At 45.4% G+C, this 21,206-nt stretch overlaps 1 protein-coding gene across 1 annotated transcript; it reads left to right on the top strand.

Annotated features, from left to right (window-relative positions):
* Positions 1-13,584: 13,584 nt before the first annotated feature.
* On the top strand, positions 13,585-16,332 carry LOC120935513 (zinc finger protein OZF-like). The gene is made up of 2 exons (XM_040347563.1): positions 13,585-13,600; positions 13,998-16,332. Exons 1-2 carry the CDS (start codon positions 13,585-13,587, stop codon positions 15,341-15,343), a joined length of 1,362 nt encoding a protein of 453 aa, XP_040203497.1. The 3' UTR covers positions 15,344-16,332.
* The last annotated feature ends 4,874 nt before the right edge of the window (positions 16,333-21,206 follow it).

Below are 21,206 nucleotides of genomic sequence, written 5' to 3'. Positions count from 1 at the left end.
CCACCGCAGCTCCCCTTTTGTTTTGTTTTTTGCCGAGTTGCCTAGCATCAATACTGGTTGTATCTCTTTGTACCTTTCTGTCCTGCATACAATCAGTAAAGGTCAAGTAAACATCAGTTTGTGTCTGATCCTTGACTGACACCGCCACACTACACTATATTGTCATTGTCAGAAAGGAGATCACTGCTCCCAACCAGCGTCGGTGCAAGGATTTTTGCCAATTTAGGCAAAGGTGCATTTTGAAGCCTCCCCCCGGCGCGCACGCACGCACAGGGCACAACACATCAGGGTACAGTGCACATGATGGCACAGTGAACATCAGGGCATAGCACATCAGGGTACAGCACACCAGGCCACATCAGGGTAAAGGGCACAGGTCACAGTACATCAGAGCACAGCACATCAGGGCATACGACATTGAGGCACAGCAGACTGGGGCACAGGATATCAGGGCACTTGGCACACATCGGGGCATATTGGCGCACATCAGGGCATATTGGCACACTTAGGGGCATATTGGAGCACATCGGGGCATATTGGGACACAGCGTTTACCTGGCAGCCAGTACGCAGGAAGCATCTGTGATAAGTTCTCTCTCATGTCACGCTGCCCCGGCGGCCTCGACTCTCTTCTCGTCCCATCCCAGATGATGTCACAAGCAAATGGGGATGGACGAGAAGAGAGGAGGGGCCTGCCGGGGCAGCGTGGCTGCAGTGCTGCCCTCCCTCCCTCCTCATCTACAATTCACACACAGCAGGCATCTCCCACTGTGTGTATCAGAGCTTAGTGTGAAAACTTTGGCCATCTGATCTAGGAGGAGGGCAGGACTTTTCTCACAGCGCTGCCAAAGTTAACGCACTAAGCTCCAATAAACACAGCGGGAGATGCCTGCTGTGTGTAATCCTGGGACTCACAGAGACAAGAGAGACACTGACACAGTGACAATGTCAATTTTCCGCCCTGTTCCCTGGCGCCGTGAGGCAAGTGCCCATGTTGCCTTGCGCTAGCGCCGGCCCTGCTCTCAACAGTCTGGTATAATTGCAGTGCCTGGTGATGGAACCCAGAGAGTGTTCCAGCAGTCATCACTTCACTGCTACTTTGCACAGCGTCCTGGAACCTGCGGTATGAGGGAATTGGGCAGTAACCAAAAACTCGGGACTGTCCTGTAGATCTTTCTCAGACTGCAGTTCCTCTGAGCTCCACAAGATGAATGAATGAATGAATGAATGAAAAACTTATAAAGCGCGGCGCATGCGAACTGAATCGCTTCTGGGCGCTAGTTGTTCGTGTCTCATGACATCAGAAGAGCAGAGTTTTGATCTGTCTTCTGAAAGTCAGGTGGTTTTCCTCCAACCGAATGCTGGTCGGCAAAGCGTTCCATAGTCTCGGACCTTGAAAAGCAAACCTTCTTTCTCCTTTGGACTTGTATTTGGTTTTTGGTACCCTGACCAGATTTTGGTCGGTGGATCGCAGAACGCGATTTGAATTGTGAGGTTCTATCTTGTCGCAAAGATATTGCGGAGCCTTCCCATGGATGCACTTATGTGTCAGGCAGAGTGCTTTGAATGCAATTCTGTCTTTTACTGGCAACCAGTGAAGGGTTCTCAGCGAAGGTGAGATTGATTCCCATTTTTTTTTCCCAGTCACCAGTCTGGCGGCCGTATTCTGAACGACTTGCAGACGGGAGATTTGGTACTTTGGGAGTCCGAGGTAAAGGGCGTTAGCATAGTCCAGTCTGGAATTCACGATTGTTCCCACCACGACTGCTACGTCTTCTTTGGGAATAAATGGAATAAGTCTGCGTAGTAGGCGCAACAAATGGTGCGCTCCGCTGACTACTGACCCTATTTGTGCGTCCATTGTCATGAAGGTGTCGAAGATGACCCCGAGACTTTTGACTTTGGAGCTAGGGGTGATGATTTGGCCCAGAATGGGCGGCGGTGTCCAGGTTGTTGCCAGTTGACTCTTTCGGCTGGCGTGAAACATAAGGAGTTCTGTTTTTGAACTGTTGAGTTTAAGATAACTCTTTGTCATCCAGTTTTCTATCAAAGAGAGACATTTCTCTAAATTGGGATGATGATCCTTTTTGTTGCAGATGCGAAAATACAGTTGCGTATCGTCTGCATAAGAGTGATAGAGTAGTTCTTGGCTACTGATAATATCAAAGAGAGGGCGAAGATAGATGTTGAAAAGCACCGGTGACAGGGGGGATCCTTGGGGGACTCCACATGACACCGTGCACTTTTCCGACGTGAAAGAACCCAGTTTAACTGTTTGTGATCGGTTTTCAAGAAAGGAAGAAAACCATGGTAAATCACCTTCTGCGACTCCTGCTACCTTGGCTAGTCGCATCAGTAACAGTTTGTGGTCTACCGTGTCAAAGGCTGCGCTTAGGTCCAGCAGAACCAGGAGACAAGATTCTCCTTCGTCTGCGGCCTTGAGGGCATCGTCCCATATTTTGAGTAAGGCCGTTTCTGTCCCGTGTCCGGGACGGAAGCCTGATTGTAATGGATCCAGTAGATTGTGGGTATCTAGATGCTGTTGCAGCTGTTGTACCACTACTTTCTCCATTATCTTGGATAGAACATTTAGGCCTGTTATGGGACGGCGGTGAGTTGGGTCCTTGGGATCCAGGTTAGGTTTTTTCAAGATGGGCTGGATTGTGCCCTCTTTCAACAGGGATGGCACTGTGCCTTCCTTAAATGACTGGTTTATAAGCTGTGTGATGGGTGGTGCCAGGATGTCAGCACATTCCTTCAGCAGTTTGGTGGGGATGATATCATTGGGCGATGTGCTGTTCCGCAAAGCACCAATGATATTTTTTGTGGTATCGATGGAGATCGGTTCCAGAGTGAACTTAGTTGATTGTAGAGCGTTTCTGTGGGTGTTTTGTGGTTGATTGACGGTGGGGTTGAGGGGGGTATTGTTTTGCAAGATGCTTTCCTGGATTCTTTCAATTTTGTTGATGAAGAAATCCGATAGTTCATTACAGAACTCTTGGGTGTCTGAGTTGGGGACTTCAAGACATCCTGGATTCATGGTCTGGGTGACCATCTTGAAGAGTTCGCGGGGGCGGTTTAGGGCGCTGTTAATCGCCATAGAAAAATGATGTTTCTTGGCTTTGAAGATTTCTTTATGATATCGTGTTGTTATTGCCTTGTAGATGATGAGGTTATCCTCTGCAGGGCTTCTTTTCCAGGCGGCTTCCGCCCTTCTGCGCTCTTGCTTCAGAAGCGACAGCTGGTTGTTGAACCAGCTGGACTTTCTTTTTCGGATGCAGGCTTTGCGTTTCGGTGCTACTAAATCGGCTGACTGTAGCAGGGCTGCGTTTATGGCCTCCAGTGTATCTGCGGCTGTTTGATGTGGATGGATTGTTTTGATTCTGTTTCCCAAGGTAGATTTGAAGAGTTCCGAATGGAGCTTCTTCTGAGATCTAGCCCAGTGTATTGTCACCGGCTTGGGTGCTTTTATCACTGGGGGAATTTTGGAGATTATGAAATTAATTGCATGGTGGTCTGTCCATGGTTCATTTTCTAAAATGCTTATTTTCAGATTTTGTCTGAAAATTAGGTCGAGTGTGTGACCTGAAGCATGTGTTGGCCCGCATACAAGTTGCTGTAGCCCTAATCCCTCCAGGTGATCGATGCAGGTGTCCGCAATGGGATCCTGTGCGGAGTTGGCCCGCAGATTAAAGTCCCCGAGCAGCAAAAGGTGTTTGCTGTTAAGGGTATTAGTGGATATAAACTCCGTTAAAGATGGCAAAAACTGTGATTTTGGCCCAGGTGGCCTATAGCAGAGGAGAATGTGAACAGTCTCCTGGGGGGAAGGTGTGAAGTTGAAGAGTAAGGGTTTCCATGAATGGAAGAGGATTTTGAAGGACCGGCTTAGTGATTGCAAGGTGAAACTTATGGATCACCGCCAGGCCTCCTCCTCTTTGCCCTATTCTGTTTTCCGTTATAATGCGATAGTTTTCTGGCACCAATTCTCCGAGAATGGTGTTGCAGTCGTCTGAGAGCCAGCTTTCTGTAATAAAGAGGCAGTCTAGATCGTTTTGTAGTAAGAAATCGTGGATTTCTAATCGGTGTTTTACTGCCGATCTTGTGTTGATCAAAGCACATGATATGTGCTTGAGCTGGGTTAAATAGTTAACATTTTTGATGGTCGATTGTCGATCGAATCTCAAAAGTTGCTCTATTTTTAAGGCCTTTTTGGTGACGGCTGGTAATGCTGTTGCGAATTGTCTCAGACCCCGAATAGAGTCCGCAGAGTATCGCAGATTAGCCATTGTCGCCAGTCACATTGTCGTCAGTCTTTCCTAATTGTGGCGGCCGTGAATGAGGCCTGGTGATCTAACCTTCTAAGACCTGAAGTCTCTATGAAACACAGACCGGAAGTGATGTCAGGTAAAAACAGGAAGTTATGTCGGGTACGAACGGGAAGTTCTGGGTGAGAGGTGAGTCGGGAAGAAATAGAGGAGCTATTGCATGAAGTGGCAGCAGAGGAGGTAATAAGATCTTATTTTCTATTCACACCCAGTAACCCCGTCATGTCCGTCCTCTTCCTCCATAGTCACTGTGACGTCTTTTATCTCCAGCAGATGATGATACACACATATATAGTGTGGAAACCTAGATTAACCCCTTCAGGGGCAGAACATTTCCCCACTTACAGGGCCGGAACATTCTCTTCATTTTGGAGATGTCTCACCTTCTTTCCTTAGCAGTCGCCTGTAAGGAGGGATGAGATTCAAATTCGAGTTGTACTGAAATTTGGCCCCAATTTCCAGGATTTGAACCTTGGTTGATATTGTAGATGCTTAATTTTGGTGCTCATCCAGCTAGCGAGGACTGGAAGTACCTGTCTTTAGTCAACTGACTATTTTTTTGCCAAGCAATAGCTATTTACAAATACAAACGATAGAAGGAAGCAGCTCCCTACACATGTACCAATTCCCATTGGGAGCAGCTTACCTATTAACCCCTTACATCCCCATCCTAATATTGTACAACCAATACAGTCCATATAAATCTTTGTCTACAGGGAAACCTGCATGATTACATTGAGGATGGAGGAGGGCTGGAGTCACGTGACTGAGAGGATACTAAACCTCACTCTGGAGATCATCTACCTGCTGACCGGAGAGGTGAGGAGGATTCTGGGAGGTCCCATGACATCACTCTTATCTCTATTAATAAAACACAGACCTGACCGGAAAGGTGAGGAGGATTCTGGGAGGTCACATGACATCACTCTTATCTCTATTAATAAAACACAGACCTAACCAGAGAGGTGAGGAGGATTCTGGGAGGTCACATGACATCACTCGTATCTCTATTAATAATACACAGACCTGACCAGAGAGGTGAGGAGGATTCTGGGAGGTCACATGACATCACTCTTATCTCTATTAATAAAACACAGACCTGACCGGAGAGGTGAGGAGGATTCTGGGATTCTAACATGATATTCCTATTGGTTCTTCAATACAGAGATTTCCTCTTGTGAAGTCTGGAGATCATATGACCATCACAGTGCCTCCATGTGACTCCCTAAAACCTGAGAGACACAACATGCAGAAGATTCTAGAAGTCACCAAGAAGATGACGGAGCTGCTGACAGGAGAGGTGAGCGGTGCCGGGAATTCTGGAACATTATCCAGTAACAGACAAGGGGTGTGTCTGGATGGTGACTGTATCATTGTGTGTGTCAGGTTCCTATAAGGTGTCAGGATGTCACTGTCTATTTCTCCATGGAGGAGTGGGAGTATTTAGAAGGACACAAGGATCTCTACAAGGACGTCATGATGGAGAATCAGCCGCCCCTCACATCACCGGGTAAGAAGAGACTTTACCAAAAGGCCTTGGAATTTGTAGCAAGTCTTGATCAGAATGATTATAAGTCCACTTTCGTGGGAAAATAAATAAATCATTTTTATATCAAATATACAATTGCTTGACAAGCCATATTGTAATTAATTGCGATTAACCATTTTAAGTCCAAACACTTTTACCCCTTTCCAGTCCAGGCCATTTTTCCTTTTTCAGCATTGTCATAATCTGAATGACAATTACTCAGTCATGCAACAATGTAAACAAATACATTTTTTATAATTTTTTTTTTTTTTTTACGCATCTAATTTCCTGAATACATATCACATTATTAGAGGCACTGGAGCACCAGGACAGAAGAAACATCAACAAAATGGCCACATTTTGACCAGTAAAAACCCAAAGGTATTTTTTAACAAGGCATGGTTAGTCTTTAAAAGATATAATTTTTTGCCACAAGTTTTTGGAAAATGCGAAAAGAAAATAGACCTGGCTATACAGTATTTATCCAATGGAATTGCCTCTTTATACTGACTTTAGAGTTACATTGTGCATGACTGCTACAGTATTATAAGTCAGGGGTGTCCAAACTTTTTTCAAAGAGGGTCAGATTTGATGAAGTGAACATGCGTGAGGGCCGACCATTTTGCCTGACATTCTGTGATCCATTAAAATTCGGTCTAAGTGTGTTTGTCTGAGCACTAATACACTGCCCAACAAGAATTATCTTGTCTTTGTGGCTGTGTGTGGTGAAGAGATGAGCTTGGGCGTGTTATTTTGTTATACTGTATTTATCGGCATCTAACACGCACCTTCACTTTAGGAGGGAGGATTCAGGAAAAAATCTTAAAATTTTAAATAAAGAACTGTGAAGCAAAATAAGGGTCAGTGCCCATCCATGCAGCCTCACAAGTGCCATAAATGCAGCACCCCTGTTTTCCTAAATGCAGCACCCCCATTGTCTTGAATGCAGCTCCCCCTTGCCCTGAATTTAGCACCCCCTGTTGTCCTGAATGCGGCACCCCCCTTGCCCTGAATGCGCCACCCCCCTTGCCCTGAATGCAGCACCCCCATTGCCCTGAATGCAGCACCCCCGTTGCCCTGAATGCAGCACCCCCGTTGCCCTGAATGCAGCACCCCCGTTGTCATGAATGCAGCACCCCCATTGTCATGAATGCAGCACCCCGTTGTCCTGAATGCAGCACCCCCATTGACATGAATGCATGCTCACCATTGCCATCAGTGCAGCCTGGTTCATGTCCATCTGCAGCCTTGAAGGAGACAGGGAGAGGGCGGGACAAGCGCCGACAGACATACAGGAGAAACTCCTGTTTTATCGGCGGCCTCTTTAATAGAAAGTCCCGCCTCCAATGATGGACAGAACAGTCGTCTAATGGCAATGCAAAAATACGAAGGGAACTTGGACTTGTTCATTTTATTAAAATAGATCACAAAATAAACATGCCAAAGCAAAAATTGGAACAAAATCGAACGCGTTTCGCACTGTAGCTTCAGTACTTAGTCATAGCTAGTACTCGTCCAATGGCAGTGCAGGAGACGGGACTTTCTTTTACAGAGGTCGCTGTGTAAACAGGAAATACTCCTGTATGCACGGCACTCGTCTCACCCGCTCCCTGTCCTCTCCAAGGCAGCCAGCGTGTATTTCTTTTGTGGCCCCTGACGCTCGGGGATTCGTTGGGGGGCCACAAAAGATATATTTGTCAAAACGACCATGCGAGCCATCCGAAACCGCAACACGGGCTGCGATTGGCCTGCGGGCCGGACTTTGCCTGTTATAAGTTATTGGGAGACATATTCACTGTACTGGACACGTATTCCCAAATGAAGTGGCTTATTCCATATTAAGGAGGTCAGTTAGGCTCTGTTAATTACAATAAGTATACATGTATTGATGGAGGATGTCGGGTTTCCATTTTTACATTTATTAACTATTTGGCCAGGTTTTAGTTAATATAGAAATGTCATTGATTACAATTATGTTTTATATAAAAAAAATGGATTTTGGAAAAACGCTGTAGTCATTCGGTGTGCTTCTCAAGATTTATTGCATTACACATAATCAGAATAATCGTGTGAGCTTAAAATCCCAATCTGTTTTTAATTTTTTGGGGTTAATCTAAGTGGAGACTTTATTGCAAAGGAGAGAGCAGTACGGAGGCTCCACCTAGATCCCCCATCATCTGATAAAACACATAGAAACAATGTATTCAGTCAGTGTGTGTGTTTCCTACAGATGGATCCAGTAATGGGAACCCACCAGAGAGATATATTCAGAGTGGAGACCTGAGAGATTCTAAAGTTGATTTTAAAGAAGAGATAAAAGAGGAGGATGATGAAGATGGGGTGATGGAGGAATCGGAGTTTCTAAAAGAACACAAAGATCTGTCCAGGGAGAACATGGTAGAGTCATCCAGCTACAGAAACCCACCAGAGAGATGTCCCCGTCCTCTGTATTCCCGGGATTCCACACAGGAAGGTCACACCATCCCTCACCATCATCAGGTAGACAATTAACAATTATTGCTAGGTCTGTTTTATTTACAGCATGTTTGTTACAATGAATGTTTTATTATATATTCAGGGTGGAAACCTTGGGGATTATAATATTGTTGTTAAAGAAGAGTATAAAGCGGAGGATGAGGAATATGGAGTGATGGAGAAATTTTCAGAAGGACACAAGGATCTCTACAAGGACGTCATGATGGACAATCAGCCGCCCCTCACATCACCGGGTAAGAGGAGACTTTATTGTAAAGGAGAGAGCAGTACGGAGGCTCCACCTAGATCCCCCATCATCTGATAAACACATAGGGGCAGATCCACAGTGAGAGTACGCCGGCGTATCTACTGATACGCCGGCGTACTTTCAAATTTCCTGCATCGTATCTTTAGTTTAAATCCTCAAACCAAGATACGACGGCATCTGGGTTCGATCCGACAGGCGTACGGCTTTGTACGCCTTCGGATCGTAGATGCAATACTTCAGCGTCCGCTGGGTGGAGTTTGCGTCGTTTTCCGCGTCGGGTATGCAAATGAGCTTTTTTCCGACGATCCACGAACGTACGCGCGGCCGTCGCATTCTCTTACGTCGTCTCTAGTCGGCTTTTTCCGGCGTATAGTTAAAGCTGCTATTTTGCAGCGTATAGATAGACTTGCCATGTTAAGTATGGCCATCGTTCCCGCATCGAAATTTGAATTTTTTGCGTAAGTCGTCCGTGAATAGGGATGGACGTAAGTCACGTCTAAGTTCAAAAAATGACGTTGTTGCGACGTCATTTCGCGCAAAGCACGGCAGGAAATTTCGAAACGGAGCATGCGCAGTTCAATCAGCGCGGGGAGGTGCTTCATTTAAATGAATCACGCCCCCTACCCGCCGATTTGAATTCCGCCGCCAGAAATACACTACCCCGCCGTAACTTATGGCGCAAAATCTTCCTGGATTCGACTTAAAGCCAGGTAAGATACGGCGGCGTAGCGTATCTGATACGCTGCGCCTATCCATTTCTATGTGGATCTGGCCCTTAGAAACAATGTATTCAGTCAGTGTGTGTGTTTCCTACAGATGGATCCAGTAATGGGAACCCACCAGAGAGATGTCCCCGTCCTCTGTATTCCCGGGATTCCACACAGGAAGATCACACCATCCCCCACCATCATCAGGTAGGTGGAGTTGAGGAGCGGGAACATAAAGTGAGTGATTGTGGACTCTACAAGATGATATTTTCTATGTGATCTCACATCATAAATACTTCTATGTTACAGATGTTATTTTCTGCCATTCTGTTGGTTTAGGGTGAAGATCTGATGGACATGAAAGTTGAGGGTGAAGTAGAAGAGACGTATGTGAGGGATGATCAGCAATATACGGTAGAGGTTGGAATGATGAGGACATTCAAAGAAGAGGAGGACACTCCTACAGAGATCAGTACAGGTGAGCCATAATATATTCTTCTCTTATCTCCGATCTGTTACTGCACACTGATTGGTCCAGAGTAGGGTGGCAGATGGGTGATACCAGGTTGATAATAGTCACTGATACTTGTACTACAGATTAGAGCTTCACTTTCTCTCAGCTAAACCCCATTGTGTTTCACACTTACTGTAGCACAAATACAATGTCGCATCCTCTCAGATAGGTTGCTAGGAAAGTTTAGGTCAATTTAATTCAGTTTGGTTCCACTGTGATCATTGGAGCAGTTTAGGATTACTTTGAGCTGTTCTGGGTTCCGTTAGTTTCAGGTTTGAATGTTTCTCCCTGACCTCTAGAGGGTTCCAGAATGTAGTGAGCTGGAAAGGAAAATCAGCAACCTGAAAATGTATATAGTCTCAGCCAATTCCTAGGGTAGGGTGCCCAGTAGGTGACGGAGGAGTGCATAAATAGCTGAGGAACTAAGCAGCCCTATTTATTGTCCAGGAGGAGAAGTTCCAAGCCTGCTGAGCCGCTGCCCCTCCAAGCAGCCCAGCTAAAATTCTGCCTGCAGAAACGGTGGTGATCCCTGATGCTGCACATCCGTGTGGTCCTATGGAGGTGAACAGAGTGGCAACCTCAGCCTGTACTCCAAACAGGTCACACCTTCTAATAGGACCACATGGATATGTGGCATCGGGGATCACCTCCTTTCCCTCCCTTGAGCCATTGTAGGAGCCAGAGCTAGATGCAGAGAAACTCGCACACATCTACTGAGTGGCAAACAAAGATACCATAGGTAACAGTGAAATTCTGCCTGTGTTCACAAGGTTCCAGCTTTTCTGATCTGTAGGGCTACCATAATAACACAGATTTTTCCTTTTTTAGGTTGGTCCCACTTCTTTGAGTTGACTCATAGATACATTTTAACATAAAATCCTATTTACAGTCTTGCAGCCATGAAAAGTTGATTGTAACCTAAAAACTGAGGGCCAGATTCTCAAAGGCGTTACGACGGCGCAACACCATTAGCGCCGTCGTAACTCCTCATCTGGCCCCGGGTATCTATGCGACTGATTCTTAGAATCATTTGCGCATAGATACCCATTAGATCTGACATGCGTAAGGCTGTTACGCTGTCAGATCTTAAAAGTAATTTTTTTTCCCGCCGCTAGGTGTCGCATCGTCGTTTTCCCCGTCGTCTATGCAAATGAGGTAAGTACGCGAGATTCCCGAACCTACGCGCGTCCGACGCTGAGAATTTACGTTGTTTCCTTAGCGTACGCGACGCGTAAGGTTGCCCCTGCTATTAGCAGGGGCAACCAATGTTAACTATGGCCGTCGTTCCCGCGTCGAAGTTTAAAAAAAATACGTTGTTTGCGTAAGACGTCCGTGAATGGCGCTGGACGCCATTTACGTAAACGTCTAAGCAAATGACGTCGGGGCGACGTCATTTAGCGCAATGCACGTCGGGTAATTTACCCGACGGAGCATGCGCAGTACGCTCGGCGCGGGAGCGCGCTTAATTTAAATGGTGCCCGCCCCATTTGAATTGGGCGGGCTTGCGCCAAGCGAATTAACGATACACCGCCGCAAGTTTACAGTTAAGTGTTCTGAGAATCAGGATGTAAACCTGTAAACCTGCGGCGGTGTAGCGTACAGCACATACATTACGCTGCCCAGGAGCAACGTTAATGTATGAGAATCTGGCCCTGAAACACTTACAGGTATTTAAGGTAGAAATACTGCTGCCAGCTCCATCCAGTGTTTTTTCCAATGGCATTTATGCATTGACATACCTCTTTAGGCCCAGTCTGTCTGCACAGTATGGTCACCTGCTGACTTGGCACTATCCACAGGCAGCTTAACTCTTCAACAAGACACAGAAATTGAATAAAATTTTACTTACGCAACTTGCACTACATATGATGTTTTTCCCGTCTTTTGAAGTGTTAAAAGACTTTGGCCCCTTTCACACAGGCAACTCAGTGAAGTGGAATCCACTTGCTCAGAGGGTGATCTCTCCGCTGATTCCTGCCAGACAGGCACATAAATGCTCTGTGTTCGCTCCGCTATGCAGAGCAGACACGGACACAGTCCGGCTCTCCTCTGTGAGGCAATCGGATGGAAACGGACTGCCTGTCCATTTCTATCCGATGCTATTCGATCCGCCAGATGGATGGGTAATAGGTCCACCATCTGTCTGTTTTTTTGTGGACAGGATCAGATCATATGGCAGTGGGTGTGTGTCCACTGATATCCGCCACTCCATAGAAGAGACTGGAGAGTCCGATCAGGTCCACCTGAAAAACTGACAAGGCGGACCTGATCGGATCGCCCGTGTGAAAGGGCCTTTGACTTTCCTAAGCCTTGTCTCTGTGAAGTGCTAACATTAACTGAAGAAACATGGAAGAAATGAGATCAGTCTAGCTTGGACAGAACTAACTAGCACTAAACAGGAGGCAAGGACAGAAGGAGAAACTAAAATCATACAGTAAACAATTTGTGGCGAGCCAAACCTTATAAAATTCAATACAACTCAAAAAACAACACGAAAGTGGGGCAGAACAGCTCTTATAAGAAGCCTAGTCCTGTGAACACTTGTTCTATGCTAAACATCGTGGCCCGGATTCACGTAGAATCGCGTATCTTTGTGCGGTCGTAACGTATCCTATTTACGTTATGCCTCCGCAACTTTTACAGGCAAGTGCCGTATTCTCAAACCAAAGTTGCGGCGGCGTAGCGTAAATAGGCCGGCGTAAGCCCGCCAAATTCAAATGTGGTAGATGTGGGCGTGTGTTATGTAAATTTTATGTGACCCCACATAAATGATGCTTTTTACGAACGGCGCATGCGCCGTCCATGAAAGTATCCCAGTGCGCATGCTCAAAATTAACCCGCAAGAAGCCAATGCTTTCAACGTGAACGTAAATGACGCCCAGCCCTATTCGCGAACGACTTACGCAAACGACGTAACATTTTCAAAATTCGACGCGGGAACGACGTCCATACTTAACATTGGTACGCCGCATCTACGCCTCATCTACGCCTTTGGAGTGCGGCTGTCCATATCCTTGTTGTTTTTTGCACATCCAGTGCATTGCCAGCACCATCTGCTTCTGAGTGGACATCAATTACCCTAGTGAGCTCACCTGGAGCGGCAGCTTTCTTACCTGTACGCCTCATATAGCAGGGGTAAGTTTACGCCGGGAAAAGCATAACGTAAACGGCGTATCTGTACTGCGTCGGCCGGGCGTACGTTCGCAAATTCGCGTATCTAGCTGATTTACATATTTCTAGGCGTAAATCGGCATACACACCCCTAGCGGCCAGCGTAAATATGCAGTTAAGATACGACGGCGTAAGAGACTTAGGCCCCGTACACACGAACGAGTTTCTCGGCAGAATTCAGCCAGAAACTCGATCAGAGCCGTATTCTGCCGAGAAACCCGGTCGTGTGTACACTTTTGGCCGAGGAAGCCGACGAGGATCTCGTCGGGCCAAATAGAGAACATGTTCTCTATTTCCTCGTTGTTCAATGGGAAATTTCGGCTCGCCGAGATCCTTGGCGGCTTCACAAGGAACTCGACGAGCAAAACGATGTGTTTTGCCCGTCGAGTTTCTCGGACGTGTGTACGGGGCCTGACTGTATTAGATCCGGTCGGATCTAATACAAATCTATGCGTAACTGATTCTAAGAATCAGGCGCATAGATACGACGGCTCGGACTCAGAGTTACAACGGCGTATCTGGAGATACGCCGACGTAACTCGTACGAGAATCCGGGCCTGTGTCTGAACTTTGATCCTCTTGTTTATCAAAGATCCCATGACCCAGTGCCTAGGTTTGTGGTTGTGTGAAGAGCATGCACCTCCCAGTCCCCATTAGTTTGTGCTCTTCTGACAAGGGTGTGTAAATTGTAAAGTGATTTGGGAGGAGGAACAAAGGCCCTTTGTCTAAGGCAGGGGTGTCAAACTGGCGGCCCTCCAGCTGTTGCAAAACTACAAGTCCCATGAGGCATTGCAAGGCTCACAGGCAGAGGCATGATGGGACTTGTAGTTTCGGAACAGCTGGAGGGCCACCAGTTTGACACCCTTGGTCTAAGGAGTGGAAGTCACAGCTGGTTGGAACATCCACAGAGAACACCTGCTCACTAAAATCTACCTGATCCAGATGGAATCTTGATTTAAGTGAACTAACCTTCTCATATAACAATTACAGTATGTTTTAATTATTTCCAGGACACACCATTAAGGAACCCTCAAAGGATTGTCTCACTTTATCTCCAGGGTGTAAAATGGAAGATGAGGACATCACAAGAGATTGTGCAGGAGAAAAGACAATGAGCTCAGCTATGGATGGAGGACATCACAGTGTGGATAGACAATTGGATCCCTTTGATGTTGAGCAACCTCATACTGTGAGGGATGGTGGTGGAATTCAGGGGGAGGAGGAATTTTCCTGTCCTGATTGTCGGGAGAGTTTTAGTTCTAAATCAAGTCTTACTGTACATCAGAGATCTCACACGGGGGAGAAGCTTCATTCCTGTTCTGAGTGCAGAAAATGTTTCCTATATAAATCAGAACTTATCAGACATTACAGGTGTCACACGGGGGAGAAGCCAAATTCCTGCCCCGAATGTGGGAAATGTTTTACAAAGAAATCAAATCTTGTTAGACATCAGAGATCTCACACGGGAGAGAAGCAGTGTTCCTGTCCTGAGTGCGGGAAATGTTTTTTACACAGTTCAGACCTTGTTAGACATCAGAGATCTCATACGGGGGAAAAGCCGTATTCCTGTCCTGAATGCGGAAATGTTTTTTCACAAAAATCGACTCTTGTTATACATCAGAGATCTCACACAGGAGAGAAGCCATATTCTTGCCCCACATGCGGAAAAGGTTTTTCAATGAAATCATGCCTTGTTATACATCATAGATTGCACACAGGGGAGAAGCCGTATTCTTGCCCTGAGTGCGGGAAATGTTTTCTACACAGATCGGACCTTATTAAACATCAAAGATCTCACACAGGCGAAAAGCCGTATTCCTGTCCTAAATGTACAAAATGTTTTTCACAAAAATCGGACCTTGTTAAACATCAGAGATCTCACACAGGTGAGAAGCCATATTCTTGCCCCACATGTGGAAAATGCTTTTCACTGAAATCAGGCCTTGTTCGACATCAAAGATTGCACACGGGGGAGATGCCTTATTCGTGCTCTGAGTGCGGGAAGTGTTTTTCATGGAAATCAAAACTTACTTTGCATCAGAGATCTCACACCGGGGAGAAGCCGTATTCCTGCCTCGAGTGCGGGAAATGTTTTTTACAAAAATCAGACCTTGTTAAACATAAGAGATCTCACACAGGGGAGAAGCCGTATTCCTGCCCCACATGCGGAAAATGTTTTTCAGTGAAATCAGACCTTGTTAGACATCAGAGATTGCACACGGGGGAGAGGCCATATTCCTGCCTCGAGTGCGGGAAATGTTTTGCACAGAAATCTAATCTTGTTATACATCAGAGATCTCACAAATGTAGGGATGAGCCAAACATTTCTGGTTTCAGTTCACAGGAGGTTTCTTGAATTTCTCATATTTTCTAAATGTTAATCCAAACACTAAGTCAATGGGAAGGGAATCTTTAAAATCAGTTCAGGCAATTTTTAAGGCAAATAGGCAAGGCATTGTCAAACAAGGGGAAATAGAGAGCTGGGCACTGCCCTGGAGGATACCAAGATGTATACCAGGAAGCTACTAACCAGTCAGCCTAACATCAATGGTATGTAAGGTATTTAAGGGAATGGTAAGGGGCTCTATACAGAAATTTGTATGTGATAAAGGTATCATAAGTGACAACCAGCATGGACTTGTGAAAGACGGTTCTTATCAGACCAACTTGTTATCATTCTATGAGGAAGTAAGTAAGAAATTGGATGTTGGAAGTCCAGTGGATGGAGTTTAGATTTTGTACCTCATTAACTTTTAATCTATAACACAAGGTCTGTTGGAGTTGATGAAATTGTATATACATGGATAGGAAACTGGTTACATGAACGGGTCCGAGTAGTGATAACTGACTCATCTGTGTGGGGGGACCCAGGGTCCTGTCTTGGGGCCAATGTTGTTCAGTTTATTTTTTAATGATACAGAGGTCAGCATGCATAAAAGGTTCAGTTTAGGCATTTGCAGATAAAACCTGGAGGAGCAGGGCTATAATCAATTGCATGGATTACAGTTGTTCACTCTGGAGAAGAGGCACCTAAGAGGGGATATGATTACAATGTACAAGTATATCAATGGTAACTGTAATAAAGTAACTGTAATACTCCTAAGGTACCTATACAGGACATGCGACCATTATGTAAGGGTACAAGAAAGAAGTTTTAACCTTAGATTGTGGAAAGGGTTCATTACTGGGAAGTGGCAAGTTCATCTACCTGGAGCAGTATATAGGAGAAAGATAGAATGTGTCTAACTGGCCTGATAGCAAGCATTCCCTTTAAAAGAGAGTCATGCCCCGTACACACAACCGGGTTTCCCGACGGGAAAACTGCAAGGAGAGCTTTTGGCCGGGAATCCCAGCCGTATGTATGCTGCTCGCAGTTTTTCAGATGGGAAAATTACCCAAAAAACGCCAAAAAAAAAAAGAAGAGAACCTGCTCTCTTTTTTCCTTTTTTGGCCGTTTTCCTATGGGGAAAAACTCAGATGGAGCATACACACGGTCGGGATTACCGAGGAAAAGCTCTCATCTGAGTTCTCCCTATGGGAAAACCGATCGTCTGTACGGGGGAAAAGTCAAGAACAGGTTCTCGGTTATCCCCTCTGGATTTCCGACGGACCTTTCCCATTGGGAATCCCGGTCGTGTGTACTAGGCATCAGGGTCTGTTCAAATTAGGTTGCTGGGGAAGAGAGAACAGAAAGTGTAGGAGCTGTATTTGTCTCCAAGGTCCTGAGGAGGCTAGGTTTGAGATTGTGACAAGTGTGTCCACAGAGATCCATTCATGATTGAGGATAAAGTGCCGATCTTGAGAGACACCTGCCTCCCGACCCAGTGGCTTCCAGAGATAAGCGAAGGAATGAGCAGTCGACCCTGTTGAAGGCTTTCTCTGTGTCAGTAGAAAATAAAATGTAAGGGGTGGCCTTCAACCGGGTCAAGTGGGTAGGGTTGATGGCCTGGGTGCTCTTGCCTCTCCAGTGAGCATTAAGCCTGCTTTGCCTCCATGAATAATATTTTGAAGGAGAGGCAGAAGACGGAGGTAAAGGATTTTGGCTTATGCCGCGTACACACGACTGTTTTTCATGATGTGAAAAATGTTTTTTTTTTTTTAATGTCATTAAAAACGATCGTGTGTGGGCTCCAGAGCATTTTTCATGACGTGAAAAATGGCCATTAAAAATCGTTCTGGTAAAACTAGCGTTCATAATGGAGATGGCACATTCGTCACGCTGTAACAGACTGAAAAGCACGAAGACTGAAAAGCGAGAATCGCCTCTCACCAAACATTTACTAACACAAAGTCAGCAAAAGTAGCCCCAAGGGTGGGGCCATCCGAATGGAACTTCCCCTTTATAGTGCCGTCGTACATTTTGTATGTCACCGCACTTTGCTAGAGCATTTTTTTTCTTACGATCGTGTGTATGCAAGGCAGGCTTGACAAGAATCGGGTTGATAAAAACATCGTTTTTTCAAGACCATTAAAAAATGGTCGTGTGTACGCGGCATAATAGTTTGGTTACAGCAATGAGGAGTAAATTTGGTCAGTATTTAGAGCATGTAGTGGGGTCCTTAAAGAGGTAGTAAACCCCCGCCGATTTTTTCTATTTTTGAATTGATATAGTTCACCAGCTCAGCGCAATGCATTCTACATATAACACTTTTAAAAACGAGTCCTGTAAATACCTTTTTCGTGGAGTTTTTATTCGCAGCATTTCCGGGTATCTAAAGCGCCATTGCGACTGCTGTTTAGGGACTCCTTTTCATACGTCATTTCTGCCCTTACTGTTTCACTGTTGTAAATCTCGCGCATGTGCTGTATCGCAGTAACCAAGCCTCGATCTCAATCTCCGTTACCGCGGAAACGACATTAGTTGCTGTGTCTGCGGCTGCAGTGTACTCCCCTTTGTGACGTCTTATACAGTCACACGTGGGGTGTATCAGGAAGAGCTATAACAACGCGAGACTTCTCCTCTGTGTCGGACAGAGGGGAAGCTCTCTCACATTCAGTGCCGGAAGCAACAAAAATGAAAAACCGGCCAACTTTAGATGGGCCGGTTTTGACAAGCATAAGTGCGCAAGCGCGGTGACGTCATCAAAAATAAAAATGCGATTTTACAGCTAATTACAGGGGTGAGTACATTTTCACAGACAGCGGTGGGCTGCCTGTGTTATGGGCCAATTTTTAAAATAATGTTGTCTCCGAGGGTATACAACCACTTTAACATCTTTGGGAAGGACAGTAATATGTGCAGCTAAGGCCTTGGGTAGGAGAGGATTATTGTTCCTAATAGCATTGAGGACCTTCAAAAAATGGGGAAAGAGAAAATAAACATTTTTTTTTTTATAATAGGGGATGGTAAACCCATATGGAACTGGGGCTTTTCCACTTTTAATGAGTTTGAGGGAACTTTTGAGTTCTTGTAAGGAGATAAGGGACTCTTGGAGCGTTTGGTCATGTGTGCTGATAGTGGGAGGTTAAAGCTATCAAGGTCATCTCAGTTTTGGTCATGTGTAAGATTGTATAGTTGTTCATAAACAGAGGGACAGTAAATCCATCTGCAATTTCATGTATAAGTGATGTTTTGATTCCCTGTTTCAATGTGATACAGTATATGGCAGTGATGGCGAGCCTTGGCACCCCTGATGTTTTGGAACTACATTTCCCATGATGCTCAACTACACTGCAGAGTGCATGAGCATCATGGGAAATGTAATTCTAAAACATCTGGAGTGCCAAGGTTCACCATCACTGGTTTATGGTATAAAAGTTTTGGCTTGCTGGTTTCGGAGAGCATGCACGAGGGATTTTCTGCACTGATTACCATATTCATATCAACGGGCTACATTCAGATAGAATGGTCTATCTATCCGCCCCGTGAAGTATCTTAGATACGTTATGCCGCCGTAATTTAGGGCGCAAGTTCTGTATTCAGAAACAACTTGCGCCCTTAGTTACAGTGGCGTAACGTATCTGTGACGGCGTAAGCCCGCCTAATTCAAATGTGGATGATGTGGGCGTGTTTTATGAATATTAACTGTGACCCCACGTATTTGACGTTTTTTTACGAACGGCGCATGCGCCGTTCGTGAAAAAATCCCAGTGCGCATGCTCGAAATTCCGCAGCAAATCGTCATTGCTTTCGACGTGAACGTAAATTATGTCCAGCCCTATTCGCGAACGACTTACGCAAACAACGTAAAATTTTCAATTTACTTAACATAGGATACGCCTCATATAGCAGGGGTAACTATACGCCGAAAAAAGCCTAACGTAAACGACGTAAAAAAAATGCTCCGGCCGGACATACGTTTCTGAATCGGCGTATCTAGCTCATTTGCATATTCCTCGCGTAAATATACGGAAGCGCCACCTAGCGGCCAGCGTAAATATGCAGCCTAAGATACGACGGTGTAAGACACTTACGCCGGTCGGATCTTAGGGAAATCTATGCGTAACTGATTCTATGAATCAGGCGCATAGATACGACCCCGCACACTCAGAGATACGACAGCGTATCTGGAGATACGCCGTCGTATCTTCTCTCTGAATCTACCTCAATGTCTCCTACATTTCACCATGGCTGATTTGACTTTGGTCAAGAGAGATGTCAGAGATGTAAGTGAGCTCGGAAGTTGCGTTAGCTTAGTTACTATGGCAGTCAGTTATTGTTTCTGTACCAGCTATTTATCTGTTGGAGTATCGCAGTGATCTGGTGTGATCTTTCTTTTTTAAGACAGACGCAAGTTTGATTAAAAGTCCTTGCACACATGCCTTGTGTGTTTTCCGAACCGTGCAGGGAAAGCCCTCTGGAAAAGTATTTGATTCAAAGAACAGAGTTATGCCGCGTACACACGATCGGAAATTCCGACAAGAAAAGTCCGATGTGAGTTTTTTGTCAGAAATTTGACCGTGTGTAGTTTCCATTGGACTTTTTCTGTCGGAATTTTCGCCAACATAAGATTGAGAGCAGGTTCTCTATTTTTCGGACGGAAAAAGCTTCTATGGGAAAATCCACTCGTCTGTATGCAATTCCAAACATGCATGCTTAGAATCAAGCAGAAGAGCAGAACTGCCTATTGAACTTCATTCATCTCGGCTCGTCGTTCTTGTTGTACTTTACTGCGTTCTTGATGGTCGGAATTTCAGACAAGATTTGTGTGACCATGTGTATGCAACACAAGTTTGAGCCAAGATTTCGTTAGAAAAAATCCATGGTTTTCTTGTCGGAATTTCCGATCCTGTGTACGTGGCATAAGTTCTTTAGCAATATCAACCACCCCCTCAGAGTCTTGTAGGAGAGATTCATTAAGCCTCCAGTTCCACAGTTTAGGCAGATGATTTTCAAATCAAAATTGATGAAGACAGGGGTGTGGTCTGGTAATGTAATATTGGTAATTCCGGTATCTGTAATCAGAGGTAGATGACAATGGTGGACCACGGAAGAAAATCTATCCCCGAATATGTATTATGGACAGAATAAAAGAAGGAATGTTCTATCTGTCAAGTGGTGAATCCTCCAGACATCCACTATTTTGTGATGATGGAGGGATTGGAAAGGGGTTTAAATGAATCTAAAGGAGCATCTAGAACAAGATAAAAATCAATATCTAGGATGAGTGGGCCCTCTTTAACCGCTTTAGTACTGGGCTATAGCCGAAAGATGGCTACAGCATGACTCTCTACTGTAGTTCTAAAAGGATGTCCTCTCTGAACTCCACCCCTGCATGCTTCCTGCTGTGCTCATCAGGAGTGTTTGTGAGCGCTGTGTCCTTTGGGCACAGCTGTTTATGGAATGCGGTAAAGGGCCAATCACAGTGGCCTTTTACCATGTGGTCAGCTGTGTCCAATCACAGACGATTACATGTAAACCGATTTGCCGGTTATGGGCTGCCCTTTCCTTACACTCTGGGCCATATTCACAGAAAAAGTATGCCGGAGTATCTGCTGATACTCCGGCGTACTTTCAAATTTGCCGCGTCGTATCTTTATTTGTAATTCACAAACAAAGATACGACGGCTTTTGGCTAAGATCCGACAGGCGTGCGGCTTTGTACGCCTTCGGATCTTAGGATGCAATACTTCGGCGACCGCTGGGTGGAGTTTGCGTCGTTTTCCGCGTCGGGTATGCAAATTAGCTGTTTACGGTGATCCACGAAGGTACGCTCGTTCGTTGCATTCTCTTACGCCGTCGCTAGTTGGTTTTTCCCGTCGCAAACTTACGCCTGCTA

The sequence above is a fragment of the Rana temporaria genome, chromosome 4 (genome assembly GCF_905171775.1).
Source record: "Rana temporaria chromosome 4, aRanTem1.1, whole genome shotgun sequence".
NCBI classification, from domain to species: domain Eukaryota; kingdom Metazoa; phylum Chordata; class Amphibia; order Anura; family Ranidae; genus Rana; species Rana temporaria.
The sequence above is the reverse complement of the archived record's forward strand: the minus strand, read 5'-3'. Positions and strand labels throughout refer to the sequence as shown.